This window comes from Ylistrum balloti, unplaced genomic scaffold, assembly GCF_031769215.1.
Source record: "Ylistrum balloti isolate Yb309-2 unplaced genomic scaffold, AGI_CSIRO_Ybal_v1 Utg369960, whole genome shotgun sequence".
NCBI classification, from domain to species: Eukaryota; Metazoa; Mollusca; class Bivalvia; order Pectinida; family Pectinidae; genus Ylistrum; species Ylistrum balloti.
This window is the reverse complement of record NW_026782058.1, coordinates 268,538-283,338: the sequence shown is the minus strand read 5'-3', so window position 1 is coordinate 283,338 and position 14,801 is coordinate 268,538. Positions and strand designations below refer to the sequence as shown.

The 14,801-nt window shown below is 32.0% G+C and overlaps 1 protein-coding gene across 1 annotated transcript in view; it reads right to left on the bottom strand.

Annotated features, from left to right (window-relative positions):
- The window catches only part of LOC132547558 (serine/threonine-protein kinase ULK2-like), a 30,133-nt gene extending 15,380 nt beyond the window's left edge, over window positions 1-14,753 (bottom strand). The window contains exons 1-7 of the mRNA XM_060211331.1: window positions 14,378-14,753; window positions 11,386-11,478; window positions 10,988-11,038; window positions 1,806-1,838; window positions 1,409-1,445; window positions 1,016-1,066; window positions 90-215 (exon numbers count right to left, since the gene is read on the bottom strand). Coding sequence (XP_060067314.1) covers window positions 90-215; window positions 1,016-1,066; window positions 1,409-1,445; window positions 1,806-1,838; window positions 10,988-11,038; window positions 11,386-11,478; window positions 14,378-14,467 — 481 coding nt within the window. The 5' untranslated portion in view covers window positions 14,468-14,753. The remainder of the gene's footprint in view (window positions 1-89; window positions 216-1,015; window positions 1,067-1,408; window positions 1,446-1,805; window positions 1,839-10,987; window positions 11,039-11,385; window positions 11,479-14,377) is intronic.
- Window positions 14,754-14,801: the final 48 nt, after the last annotated feature.

Sequence of the window (14,801 nt, the reverse complement as noted above, 5' to 3'; positions counted from 1 at the left end):
CCAGATAAATCCCTTACCAAGTGTAGTCACATCAGTTCAAGGTTTTTATAAGAAAAACAAGCAAATACATTGATATCTGATGTACACACCAATTTTTAGTATCATCTCACACGGCGAGGGATTAGTTTTGCCAGGAGGATTTTGGAGTAAGATGTTCTGTGGTTTCAAATCTCGATGTACAATTCCTTTGCCGTGTAAGGCTCTCATAGCAGCAGCTGTAATAAATAGGTGGTAAACAAATACATCATGATATTACTGTTAATGTTAGTATTTTTAGTGGTGACTTTATTTTCTAGCATAGAACAGAACACTGTATTGAAAAAACATTTTATTTTTATTCAAATAAATTTTTTTTTTCTTTTTTAAATAGTCCATTTCATGCATTTTGGGAAAAATCTATCTATTTTCTTATATACCCTAAGGTAGAAAGTAGTGTAAAGAGATAGAATTACAGAGAAAACAGGTCGAAATTTTGTTCTTCCAAACATACAACAGGTGGTAGCAAATAACAATAAACTACTCCATTAATGTTGATTTGGCCATTTTTAGTGCACAACATAATATTACATTACAACCAAAAATGTCTTGTGATTTCATTTAACATCTCTTTCTTTGACAATGGTCATTTGTCTGATGAAGGTTACAGTGCAGCTATTGAAACATCAAAATCAATTTGCTGTGATGTAGGAACGTTAATTCAATATGCACCAACAGCTTTAGATGAATGAGTTGCTTTAACATAAGAAATTAATTTCTCTCTATTTTCAATGATTCATAAGGGCTCTGATACTGCCTTTTTTTGGTTTACTGACGATAAGTTCAATAGAAATATTAGAACAATTCACTGAGTTTAACATTTTATTTTACCTATCAAATACAAAAGGACTGGATTAGAAATCAGAAGATTAGATATATTCATTAACCACAAATACCCCCTGACACAACAGATAATGGCTACAATGGCTTAATCAATTGACCTATGACCCTGCAACTTATCTTTGACCTTTAGCCTTACCTATTTGCCTCAGGAATTGGGAAATTGTGTTTTCACTCAATGTTCCCTTTGCTGAAATAAAAACATATGGGCATAAGCAATGCAGTAACATGTACATGTAAAGTATAGAAATGAAGAGTTAAAAACATCTTATATTTGATTTCTATTTACTTATGTACTGATATAAACTTTTAATATAACACAATCTTTAAGGAATGTCCTAGTAATTGTGTGATCAAAGTATCAATTATAATTTCATATTTACAGCAACCTTCTTAAATTCTGTATTTTTCGTATAAAAATAATGGGGTAATTATTTGTCAAGTCAAAAGCATAGCATTTGTACATCCAAAATTGGACCCAGGGGGTTAAACTCTTTCAATTAGTATACACAAATATCTTTAAAAATTTTACCTTGCAAAAAATCAGCAAGATCTCCTCCATTGCAGTACTACCAAACAAAAACAATTATCAATGACAATTGAATTTTTGTGTAATAATGCAACTTTCTTATTAGTATTCGTAAAACATCATTTTTTTAAATATCTGAAATAAGTACATACTTATTTATAATACAAAATTAATTAGCAATTTAGAATTGTCCTCACAAAAAAAACACTTGCAATGTACATGTGCATTCCATTGAAACTTTTTCATTTTATTTCCATATACTTTTAACTTACTGGGTAAATAAAAATCTATGATTACGTATCCAAGCATGATTTCAATTTCTATTTTTAAACATGACTTTCACTTAAGTTCTATTTTTAGATATTATCTACATTTCCATTTTCATGAAATAGTAACTTACCTCCATAACCAGGTAAACGTGATTAGTTGTTTCCTGTAAAAACAAAAAAAAAAACAGAAAATGTATTATGCATCAAATCTATTGAATTTGAAATATTTATTTATTCATTCATTTATTCATTTTTCTACTTCCTGCTATATTCTAGGATCATGAACATGTAGATGATATACATACATGGTGGATATGTATGTGGCTTCAGAAAATCATGACTATCTGTAATTCCATCAATTCATTCAGTACTGTGTTCAGTGTAAACTTTCCAAGATGATAAATACTTTATCATTTTTTCAATTTATATCACAATACATTTTTCTCTTTTTTATTTTTCTGTTTCTTTGCTTTTTTATTTTTAAAGACTGAAGATATGTAGGCCTGATTACATTATGGTAATCTGCTAACACAGAGTAATTTTAGCCCTGTCCAAATTACTTTAACAAGCAATCTCAACATCATCCATCAATCTGAATACAGATTCAGAAACTTAATATCTGTTAAGGTCTTCACTACCAGAGTATGTGTAATTGATTAAAACCATCATAATAACAGACATGTCATGATCATTGTAATCTGAATATTTCATAGTCTATCGTCAAGTTTGTCAAGGTCATAAATTCTTAATGAGATGTGGTAATGTCTAAAAATACACTTTATTGCATAAGCAGACAAGTTGGTCAGGTCACTGTGTCACCCATTCTTTCATATGTAAATTATATTACCATACCAACATGATATATATAAGTCATGTAGCTACGGAGAATATATATGCCTATAAATGTAATGACGAGTTCATCTTGAGACAAACAGATCAAGTATACACAGGTAAATATACGCCTGGTTTACATTTTTACACCTGACTGGACAGATTTATCAACAGTTCACCTGATTTGAATATCACAATCAGCTGATTCCACTACAGGTGTAGGTGTATAGACTTACTGCTTTGTTAGCACTATACTATATTGCCCTTGGGATCCATGGGTCTATATAAACTACTACTATATAGGTCTGTCAGGTCATCCAAAACCATGGTTTATAACATCACACCTGGGTAATCAACCTTGTACTCAAACTGGTATACATGGTGATGTCCTTAACGTGACCTTAGTTACATGGTCACTTCACAGTAAATTTCCAACTCCACCCATCAGTAATTATACAAATATTCTGCATCAGAAAGCCTTCCACTTACAACACAACCTTGTATTAATGAGCTACACAAATAGTACTGTTTAGATGATATGAAGCTAATATGTATGTTCTAGTCCCTTCAAGATAGTTATCAATGATTTTCTTTAAACAGAAACATTGACCATGAATCTGTTTCTCAAAAACACAAACTGTAAAGTCTTCTCTTACATGAAACTAAGGCTTTATATTAATTCCGATTAAATGTCTTACAGAAATGAAACCAATGGAAATGATGAGATTGATAGTGTACACAAAAGGATGAGATGAGATGGAATATGGGATATTTCTTGCCCCCTTATAAAACAACAGGTCAATGCAATTTTTCTTGAATGATATTGTAATATTGGATTAATCAATGCATTACAAATTATAACATCAAACCATTTTAAAAAAGTAAATACCTGACCCTGAAGAGTTATGAATATCCAAAAAATGTCTAAAACTGAATTCTGTCTAATAGGTAAATATATATATTTTGTATTTATTAAAATGAATATTGATCTTAAGATATGTATTACCTTAATTTCAATAACAGACAACATAGTGGTTTACCGTTGTGTTTGAAGTATATATGTATATAGCTAGATTTTCAATGATCTATTGACCCGAAGAAGGCCATAGAATTAAATAGTGAGAAAATATTGTATCACCTCAAGTTGAGCACCATTCAGCCATCACTATGATCAATAATTGACCTTGGTTCTAATGATGGTATTTAACAATGTTTGGATGCAACAGTTTATAGAACTTTTTCCTAGGGGTGTAACAGTTACAGGCGACCCTAGAATTCTTTAATGCTCTTTGATTTCCAGTGTGCAAAGTAGCATATATAACATTGATACATGAGATTATTTGTCCTATATATAGCTCAAAGGGCATCCTCAAGGAATATTTCCATGGGTATTCTCTAGTTGACCTCTCAACATGGCAATTCATAAATTATTCATTGCTAGGTATTCTATCAGGTGAGCCTCATAATATTGTTAAACAATATAGATATTACACTAGCATATTCCTATTTCAAACTCACAGATCAAGAATATAAAACAATTAGTACATTTTATTTGTTTAGATAAAGCATGATAAATTTTTCATCTGGGGCATTTATCAGCCACTCAATCAAACACAGTCACCAAAACTTAAAGTTTTATCCCTAAAGTATATGTTAATTTAACACACGATTATAATCATTTCCCGTAAAGTTACTCAAACTGTGCTACAAGGGGCTTACATTACTTAACACAACAGGTGTATGACATAGTGTTGTCATGCAATGAACTTTGTACTGTTTTCAGTGGTATCAGCAGTGTTGGTACACCTGAAGCCTTTACAGAAAACTGTACACGAAGGACAACGACACATAAAGTCACCTCTGACATTTTAATGGACCTTACATTTGAACGGCACAAGATGTTACATCATAAGATAAGACCTTCACCATTTAAGGACAAATCGGCTTATTTTATCTTTACGAATGTACTGTTATTGAACAAACCAAGACAGGAATGGATATAGGTTTCACCAAACCTGTTTTATAAGGAGCTGATATATTTTAATTCATACTCCATTAAAGAAGAGATGATGAGAAACACTTTGTTTCTGCATGAACTTGTTCTCTAACATATCTGTACTTTTAATCAAATAATTTACTTCTAATTATTCACATCAGCTTGTAAGATTAAAATGTGCAAACAATCCAATCTTTTCATAATTTTAAAAAATTATATCTTCTGTACTTTTGAAACTTTGAGCCTGTGATAAATGTTATAGAATGCCTATTGAACACTGATAGTAGATTACATAATTGTTTATCTAGAGTCAGCCTGGACTGATACAGGAGTTTAAACAATATCAGGAATATGCTAAGAGGCTTTACATAGATGTTGTGCAGATTGCAAACACTGTGGATGTGCCTTTGGTAGTGGTAACAGTTGCTGATTCATCTCAGGATTTATATATACATATTTATACTATTTGATGCCAAGCTTAGTCAACATCCAATGACTCTCCAGACATCTCCGCAGTACTTTTTCAAAGACAGAATAACTGAGGGTTCGCATGAACTAAAATTCAGAAATCCATGTGCTAAGGGAAATTGAAACAAGAAATCAAAATTGTTGTCAACTCAGCAAAAATGTAACTGAGTTTAGAATGGATGTCATTGATCTTTTACATATTGGAAGATGGGATGCCTGTATGTAATGTATGAAATATATATACATGTCACTAATACTCTGTTAAATACAAGAGCACAGGAGCTGGAGTACAGAGTAACCAGTAACTTATCTGAAAATATTTCCAGCAGAAAATGTTTATTCTAAAACAATAAAATAAAGTCTAAAGCTTCATGAATAAGGATTTAATACAATAAATTAAAGTCACAATGGATGCAATCTTCATTTGTACCTTTAAACATCTGCCATTTTTTTTTTTTTTTTGGGGTGTTTTTTTCACAATATCAAAACTGACACCAACTAGCTATCATCAGCCTCTGAACAACTGTAATGTATGGTATAAGATTAAAAGGTGACTTTGGCCCAGATACCAGACACTGTGCCTCCATCTGACTAACACCTTTGTAAGTCTATTCCTCCATCGTTATCAGATAACACTTCAAGTGACTTATTGTTGTCAATGAACTTTACAATCACCTGTTCTGAGTATTTTTTCATTAAAGGATTCATGCTTTAACTAGTATATACTACATCTCCATATGTGTGATGTTCAATATGCTATGAGGGAATTGATCCTGGGTTATTGTAGAAAGTTGATCCCAATACATATACCACTTGCTGGGGCTGTTATGATACAGGGGACCTATATGTGTATGTGTACTGATGGTATTAGTGATAATTACATCAATTATACCAAACCTAAATACTCCCAGCTGCTTGCTTTTCTGATCTGCTGCCTTCTAACCTTCAGTTACAAGCTTAACAGGATCAATATGGCTTTTATTAACAAATATTATACATACCCTAGTACCCAGACCTGTTTACAGGTTTCTGTCTTCCAGTGATACAATTTGGAAAATTGGTTCACAAACAACTCACTTCATCAAAATGTCAGAGATCGCATGTACCATATTTAATATCTGGCAATAAGTCCGACTATATCTCTTGTTATTCAGGACATTACTAACACAAACTATTTCAAGCCTACCCTGTGTTACGTTCCGTCACAAAGACTCAATATTGTAGAATAAGTAAGGTAATAATTTTAGTAATCTGTATTACATATCTTTGAAATCATACCTTGAATTTCCTGACCTACATGGTATTTATTGTATATCATGGTCCATCGAATTTCCAGAAAGTGTTATATACAAAAGTTATGCATTATATACCTTCTAGTTATGAAACACATCAATATTATATTCACTAAGAGATGCTCAGCTGTTGGCTGTTTAAAGGGTAATTGATTAAGACATATGACTGACAGATGGAAAGTCAGAGTGAATCATTCGGCTCCTTTCTTGGTGATCAGCTTCTTTTATAACTTTATTGTGTAATCTTTTACTCTGGCTACTGACATTCTGTCCTTCTGAATGTAATAAAACAAACCAGTGACCAGTAATCACTTTTAAAGCATGTGATTTAGTAAGTCACAAGCATTACTTTCTACTGTAATATTTCACTGACAAATTCTGATTAATGAAAATCTTCAGGGTTTTAGCGTAATTTGAGTCAAGCAATATGTAATGCAAGGACCTTGAAATTAAAAGGTCTTCACAAAGAAAGGTTCAAGTTCCTAGAACTCATAAATTGCTATTGCTGCCATTCTCATATCACTTCTGCCACTGAAAGGCTTTTAGTCTCAATGTAATAATGAAACAGTACCCAACTAAACTACAACCTGGATAGAGGATGGCAATATCAATTACCTACAGGTAAATCAATACACACAAAACCCAGATGTTCTTTGTTGCATGCCTAATGATGAGGCTGGTGTAGGTATATTTAGACCCAATTATAAATCTAAAGCAACAGCATAAAAACCATGCTGCTGAGCAAATGCTTCTACAACGGTACAGATCACATGACACTAATTACAGCAGACACTGTGATAAAACAAACACTAAGGCTCTTAGATTCTGATCAGGGATAACCAGTACATGAAACAATCAAAGGTGCAGGAATAATTCTGAAAACTTTATTTCTTATTAAAATTTAAGTCATGTGGTCATCATTTAAAGAATTTTTCATTTCACCTGCATGGTTTTCTCTATACTTTTGTCAGATTTATATTTCTCACGACAGATAAAATGTCTTTTTTTTTTGGTATTTTAAGTAATTATATAATATTATGAAGATAATTCAATGATTTATTTAGATTTTTCATCTGAATGTTGTTTTCAGTGATGATGTTTCCCTTAATAATCTTTGGTTCATGTTTATTTTAAAGATGATTTTTAGTGCATCTACACCTAGCAATTAATGGTTTCTGTATACATCTGCCACTGAATATACTGACAGTGCATAATACTACTTAATTATTAACTACCTAACTTATACAAATCATGGAATGTTTCATAAAGCCGCTTTACAGAGCTTTGGAAGAAAAAGTCTGACAGATTGTTATATTATGTAACAATGCTTAAGGCTATACCATGAAATATCTAGTACTCCTGATAAAAGGCTTTTTAATTGTTAAAGTTAATGAAATAAGATATCACTCTGGTGGCACTTTGTCAGACATCTGCAGTGCTGTGGGAACACAGATATGAATCTAATGTTTAGAGAGAGAAATTCCCAGGGGAAGAACAACATTAAAAACACCATGTTATCATGCATGGGAATAAGTGACAAAGCAACATGAAAAATTTAGTATGCTTTCCCATTTTAGAACGAATAACACTGAGTAACAAGGAAAGAGTTGGGCCCTACACACAGGCAACATTTATAACACACAATATTGAACCACTGACTGTCAGTTTAATATTCTTCAAAAGTTGATATATGTTTTGTTATTATCCTTGTTTCAATATGAAGTTTACAAAGTTAGGAAGATGATGACCAGGTTTTCACTAAGACTACTTTGATTCACTTTTCTTGGACCTCTGCTATCAGGTGTTTCAGATGTTTTCTGATTTCTCTGTTCTGACGTTCTCTGTTTTCTGAAACCAGCTATCCTATTAGTCTGAGGGTCAGTTGTTCTTTTGAGGACTGCACTACCCATTTTTTTCACCAAGACCTGCACTGCTCATGTGTTCTCTGTGGCTACTGTTCTCTAAGACATGCCCTTATCATGTGTTTTTTGTGGCTACAATTCTCAGAAGCTTGCACTTATTATACGTTCTCTGTGAAAGAAGCCTGCACTTATCATGCATTCTCTGTGGCTAGTGTCCTCTGAGGAATTAACTTATGTGTGCTCTAAGGCTACTGTCCTCTGAAGCCTGCACTTCTCATGCTTTCTGTGGACACAGTTCTGGGGTAAATGTACTTATCATGTGTTCTCTGTGGCTACTGTTCTCTCAGGCCTGTATGTGTTCTCACTGGCATCTGCTCACTAACGTCTGCGGCCACTGTTCTTAAAGGTCTGCCCTTTTCATGTGTTCTATGTGGCCACAGTGCTTTGAAGCCTGCACTAATCAGGGGTATTTGTTGTGACCACTTTAATAAAGTGTTCTCTGTGACCTCTATATTCTGAAGTCTGTACTTATTAGGGTGTTCTTGCGACCATTATATTTCCAAAGACCTGCATTTATCCAGTGCTCTAAGAGACTACTTTCTCTGAAGACTGTGTGGCCACTGTTCATGGAAGTTATGGAATTATGATCAGCAGATGTCTCAGTCTAAAGCTGCTATTTAGGTTTTTAAACAATATCTGAAGCCATTTACTGTATTCCTACTAATCAGGTGTTCTATTGGAATAATAACCAGATGCTCTCCAGAAGATGCTTACTATACTATATGATGTGTTCAAAGGTTAACTTAACCAGCTCTACCAAAGCTAGAGAGCATATCCAGGGTTAATATACAGTCTGTCATATTTTATGCTTTATGACTTTTTTAAACACCAGTTTTACACATGGTTTATACACTTAACTACACAGAAAACTAAATCAATTCTGTCTATCATTATAGGCGTATGTTGATCTATGAATAATCCCTATTTCCAGATTATAATGGTAGCCACGATAATAAATATTACAACTTCACTTCTGATTATATCTACTTTCAACAAATGATTATGTATACGAGTATGTTGTTATTTCCAAGTAAGAGGATAAAGAGCCAGAAAGAATAACTGTGTGGTATTTGATATTTATTAACAACATCCCTTCCATCTCCCAAACTTTTTTGAACCAATTTGAAAAAAAAAATTCCTTGGAAGTTGGAATATTTTCATTACCTAATTTATCCATACAAAACTTTATTAAAAGGATTTTTTTTTAAATCTGATTATTTCACATTGAATTTCAAAATCTGGATTGTTGCAAATCCAAACACTGTTACTTTCCCAATATGTTATCCAACTTGGAATAACCAGTAAGGTCTTGTTTCCTATAAATCCCAAAACTCTGATATATATGTAGAAAATAAGTTTTTTCAAAAAGGTTACAAGAGCCTATCCTATCTTTTAAATACCATCAGATGAAAAAAATACACACACTAAAAGCAAAAGTATTAAAAATTTATATATAAATTTAAAACATTTTTTAATTTTTTTTCCTTCTTTAAAAATTGAGAATTTTATGTAAAAATGAAGATAAGTCAAAGAGACTAAATAAGAATTATGTATATATATGTACCACAAAAGACTATATTTTACATATAAAACTACGTAAAATGCAATAAGTCTACTTACATACAAGTATGAATTAATTGTGATAGGTTTTGAGTAGACATTTAAATGATATATATGATGCATATGCATCAGAAATAGGACCATGCAGTGGCACACCTTATTTAGTATATACATGAAGGTAATATACTTCCACTGATGAAATGATTACATAAGGCAAAAATATATATAAAAAAAAAAAAAAAAAGTTGAACTGTTAATTATCAAAGCTATGACAGCTCATTACATATCAACAATGCAAATTCTATTGTCTATTTTTGTGTTGATGAAAATAAATCTTGAAATCCATGCTACATGCCCATGTATTTATAGACATGAACATGTATTGCACTCTGATAATATCATAAGGTTATTGTAGTTCAGAAACTAAAACAAACAGGAATTAATTACATATTAGTCATAATGATATAGACATCAGTGTATAATACAACCTATCATTATTAAGGTATAAAGTATGTAATGAATCATCACACATGCATATTTAGAGAGGACTTGTCAATTCTTAACGTCAACAATAAAGTGATTAAAAAGTTTAACTCCCATACATAATCCACTAGACTCACATAATAAGTTGATCTATTTTTATACCCCAGACAGGTTGTGAAAATTCAACTGTATCAAAAGTTAAGTTGAACTTGAGTAAGACAAACACTAAAGCAGGCACAGTTGGCTCTATTTTGTACAAGTGGGCTGAATATTAGTAGTAACGTCCTACAGAAAAGGTATTCAAGTATCTCATTAAGAGTTTCAGAACTGGCAGCTTCTTTAAACAATTATACCTTGCAGTGAGGGAGCTAATAACATAAAAAAAATTCTGGTTTGAAGTCTGTGTGTGAGCTTATTGGAATATAATGAAATAGCTTGGGTTCGTAATTGATGGAACAAATAATGATCTCAGAAGATCAGGCATTTGCTAAATGTTATATCTATTTTTGTAGTTCCTGAAGGCTGACCATGGAGTTTACATTGCATACAAATCTTCATTTGGTTTATGTATATCAATTTGGGAAATTATTACTTTCAAGTTCAAGAACATCTATCTCTTTAAACTAAACAGCTTCTCAGTTGTGCATACAAAGCAACATTACAGTAAACAGCAAAATGTAACCTCTTCCCTGCCAAAACCTAGAAGTGTAGAAATGTAGATGTTATCAATATGATAACTGACATTAAATAATCAAATTTACCTTACAATCCAAAAGAGCCACAACGTTGTCATGGTGAAGGTCTGATAGCTCCTGTGAAAGAGAATAAGAATTTCAGCCTTAGCTTGCAATTGGTAACACATCCTAGTTTCAGCAAATTTAATGAATCAATAGAAAGCTGGTAACTATTTAACTGAAATTAACCGTGAAATCCATTTCAAACCCCTAAAATGGTCTGACCAGATAAAGGCCATAACACAATCATTTCTGACACCAACATGATGTATTTTATTTAATTCTGTACTCATATTCATAATCCTATCGAAAGTACCTTAATTCTAAAATGCTAAAAACTAAATGAATATGACTGCAGCATTCATCAATCAAACAGAATCATTGCTGATTATAAATGTATAAAATGAAAAACATGGAAAACACACCTTGAGTATCTTGATTTCTTTGCTGAGAAGATTCTGAGATTTGGCCAGGTTCTTCTTGGTGATACTTTTAATGGCTACAGTTGTCGGTGGTTTCTGCGATAAAAGCTCAATATTTCAGATTGATTTACAAACAAAATGAAGCAACAAGTTTTTTTTAATAAATAAATTGTCCTAAATAGAGTATCACATTACTGATTCCATAAAACAAGCATGTATGCATACTCAACATGCTGTCATATCACAGTAACCACTTGAAAACACTTTTTAAATGAACTTTAACATATGTTTACATTAACATCTGAAAGTTTTACTTTCTCGTGTTTCTTGTTTAAGTTTTGAGATTATTGTGTGTTTTTCGGCCACACAGATCTAAAAATGTGTTTTAATTATTCTCAGATGAAAACATTATCCGAGTTTAGTAGAATAATACCGGTCAAAATGAAAATTTGAAACTTGAGCACCTTCCCTTATTCAACTGAGTTGTAATACGTTATTGGTTATACCCAGTGAGAACAGAATCAATGAGATAAATATTTAAGTATTAATTAAATTCTATTATTTACATTCTTATAAATTTTATCCAAGGGGCATATCAATATTATTTACAAACACTTTATTTATTAATGATGAAAAGGAATGTTGTCTGTAATTTTGTTACTAACACTCTCAATAAAATGTGACGTAGGTTTATTGTACATGTCACATTAAGCAATGTTGATGTTTATGATCATAACAAGATCATTCTACGCACTACCATATATGAAATCAATGTAGTCAAGTAAATGGGTCACCTTTCTTGATAAATCTATAAATAACATCATATACTAGGATTGCCTCTCACAATGTCATTTGCATATTTGTATTCATACCTGTACTGTAGCCCGAGTAAGGTATATATACACATAAACACCACGCCAGAACCAAGTTAGCAACCATCCCATACAAAGAGTGCAACTTTGTTTACAAACATATGGATGTTTATAATTACTCAGTCAGTGTAATAATAGAATAATTTTCATATCTGAATTTTACAATTGAACAAAGAAGGACTAAAATGAAATTTCTATGTTATAGGACAGCATAGATGACCTATTACATTTTAAAGTTATATAAATGTGACCTATTGACACATATAAGCACAACAAAGCCTTAACAAGTTACCCGCCTTTTTACTGATCACACTACTATAGCTGTCTTATGTACATGATATATAGGCCTTATGTGGCCATCACTTGTACATGTGATCAACATGTGGAATCATAATGCCCTAGATAATTTTAAACTAAGAATATAAGCAGACATTTATTTTCTTCATTGTCTCTTCAAATAGATGAAGCATGAAAATGCTTCCAACTTGAAATTCAAGCTAGAAGAACTATTTTTCTTTTTTATAAAAAAATAAAAAATTAATATTATGATAATTACAATAGGCATTTTTCACTTAGATGGCATAACCATATCTTAATGCATTACAATGATCAATTGTATCATTTTCTAGTTGCTAAAAATATGTCACAAAAGTGACTCACTTTACCTGTCTTTGCCAAAATTTTTCATCATGTGCTTTGATTTTTTGTTCTAAATCTATACTTTTCCAAACTTATTTTAAACACAATTTTAAAGGACTTTGATATCTAATAATGATTTGAAATAAAGTAAATGAAATCTAACATCTAGCAATAATTCATATCTTGCACCATTCACATATATTGAGTAAATAAATGCACTGATTCATAGATCAAACATTTGGCTGACATATTGACCCAAAGGCAGTGGCAGTGAATATTTGCATCAAGAACCTCTGAAGTAAAAGTGATATGTCCAAATTTTGGTTTGATCATATGGATCAATCATAGGGCCATTACAAACATGTCATGTTGAAGCTATCCATCTTTACCACCTCATGATCATAGAAAACAGACTTGGTCTTACATTCTGATAAACATATTTATCTTACTTCATTCCTCACCATGCAAGTAAGATAAAATAAATTGGGTTTACCTCACTTTAAAAAACTGTCAACAACAAACTTTCTGTTTCATATCTGGTAATCTTTAGATTTATTTTACTTATGAATATCAATCATCAATAACTTTTAAGTTCCAAAACTTTATTATATAGAACAACAGCAGATAGACAAGTCACGGATCAAAAACATAGTTTCTAGGGTCAATTATTAACTGAAACTCTTATTAAGACTTAGATATCTAAACCTGTGGTTTTATTCATCAGTAATACTTAATCATCAGGGTGTGTGTTTAGTTTGACAGCATATTTTACAGTACCATATCATGTAAAATCATCATGAACATATATTTACTCATCAGAAATAGCAGATTAGATTGTCAGTGAAATAAACCATTTGAAAAATGATGCATGTGCATGTTCCACCCTTTACAAAAAACAATATATTTCCCAAAAACATGAATGACATATTAGATCTTTGCGATACTTGGAAGCCTTCACTACCATCTGAAGAGCAACCCCAAGGCATTGGTTGAAAGGATAAAATCCTCTTTTTTCCTTCTGTTTTATGAAATAAAACATTATCATTCTAAGAAAGGTATGACACTGTAACAAGTGATTTGAAGGTGTTAACTGTGTTGACAGACATTTCACTGATGTAAACTATATTTGATCATGATCTCTCATGTAACTTGAAATCAAAATTATTCTTTTTAATTTGTTTATTATATCTAATAAGTAAACTAAGAAACCATGATGTCTTGTGGTGATGCAATACACACACATGGTATCCACACAATGGATAATGACATATAATGTATTGGCTATTCAAAAATAGTTATGACAATCTTAGCAACACGTGTACATAAATATCGACGTTGATATCTTAACAATCCAAAGGATAATGTAAAATAACAAAATACTCATGTGGTGTTATTGTCTATGTATTTTAGTGTTTTCTGATGGTGTAAATACATTTATAGCACCAAGCTTTGTTTTGGGTTGTTTCTTTGTACGCATTGTTTACCTTCCGACTACGGCCTTTAAAGACCACGGCAAAAGCCCCATGACCGATCAGATCCTTCTTGTTGTACTCGAATTCTCCAATGATCTCCATCCTTGGCCTATGATAACTGTTTCGTGAAGCAATCTTGATCTCGAGGTCGGCCAGCTCCTGCTGTAACCACGAGAGATTCAGAGGCCATTTTGATGGCCGATGGTGGCAGTCTGCACATTAGACTGCAATTTTGGCCTCATCATGAATTAATATGAATATTCCGACATATATGTAATGTTCATCGTCATTTTTTCACCATCTTTCAATCATTTTCAGCGTAAAACCAGTCCGTTCAGTGACATTCTACAAATATCCAGTTGCTTTTGCGTTTTGACAGGTCAACGATGGAACACCACCTGATTATGTTTTGGTTTTGGCCAATGAGCACCCGTCT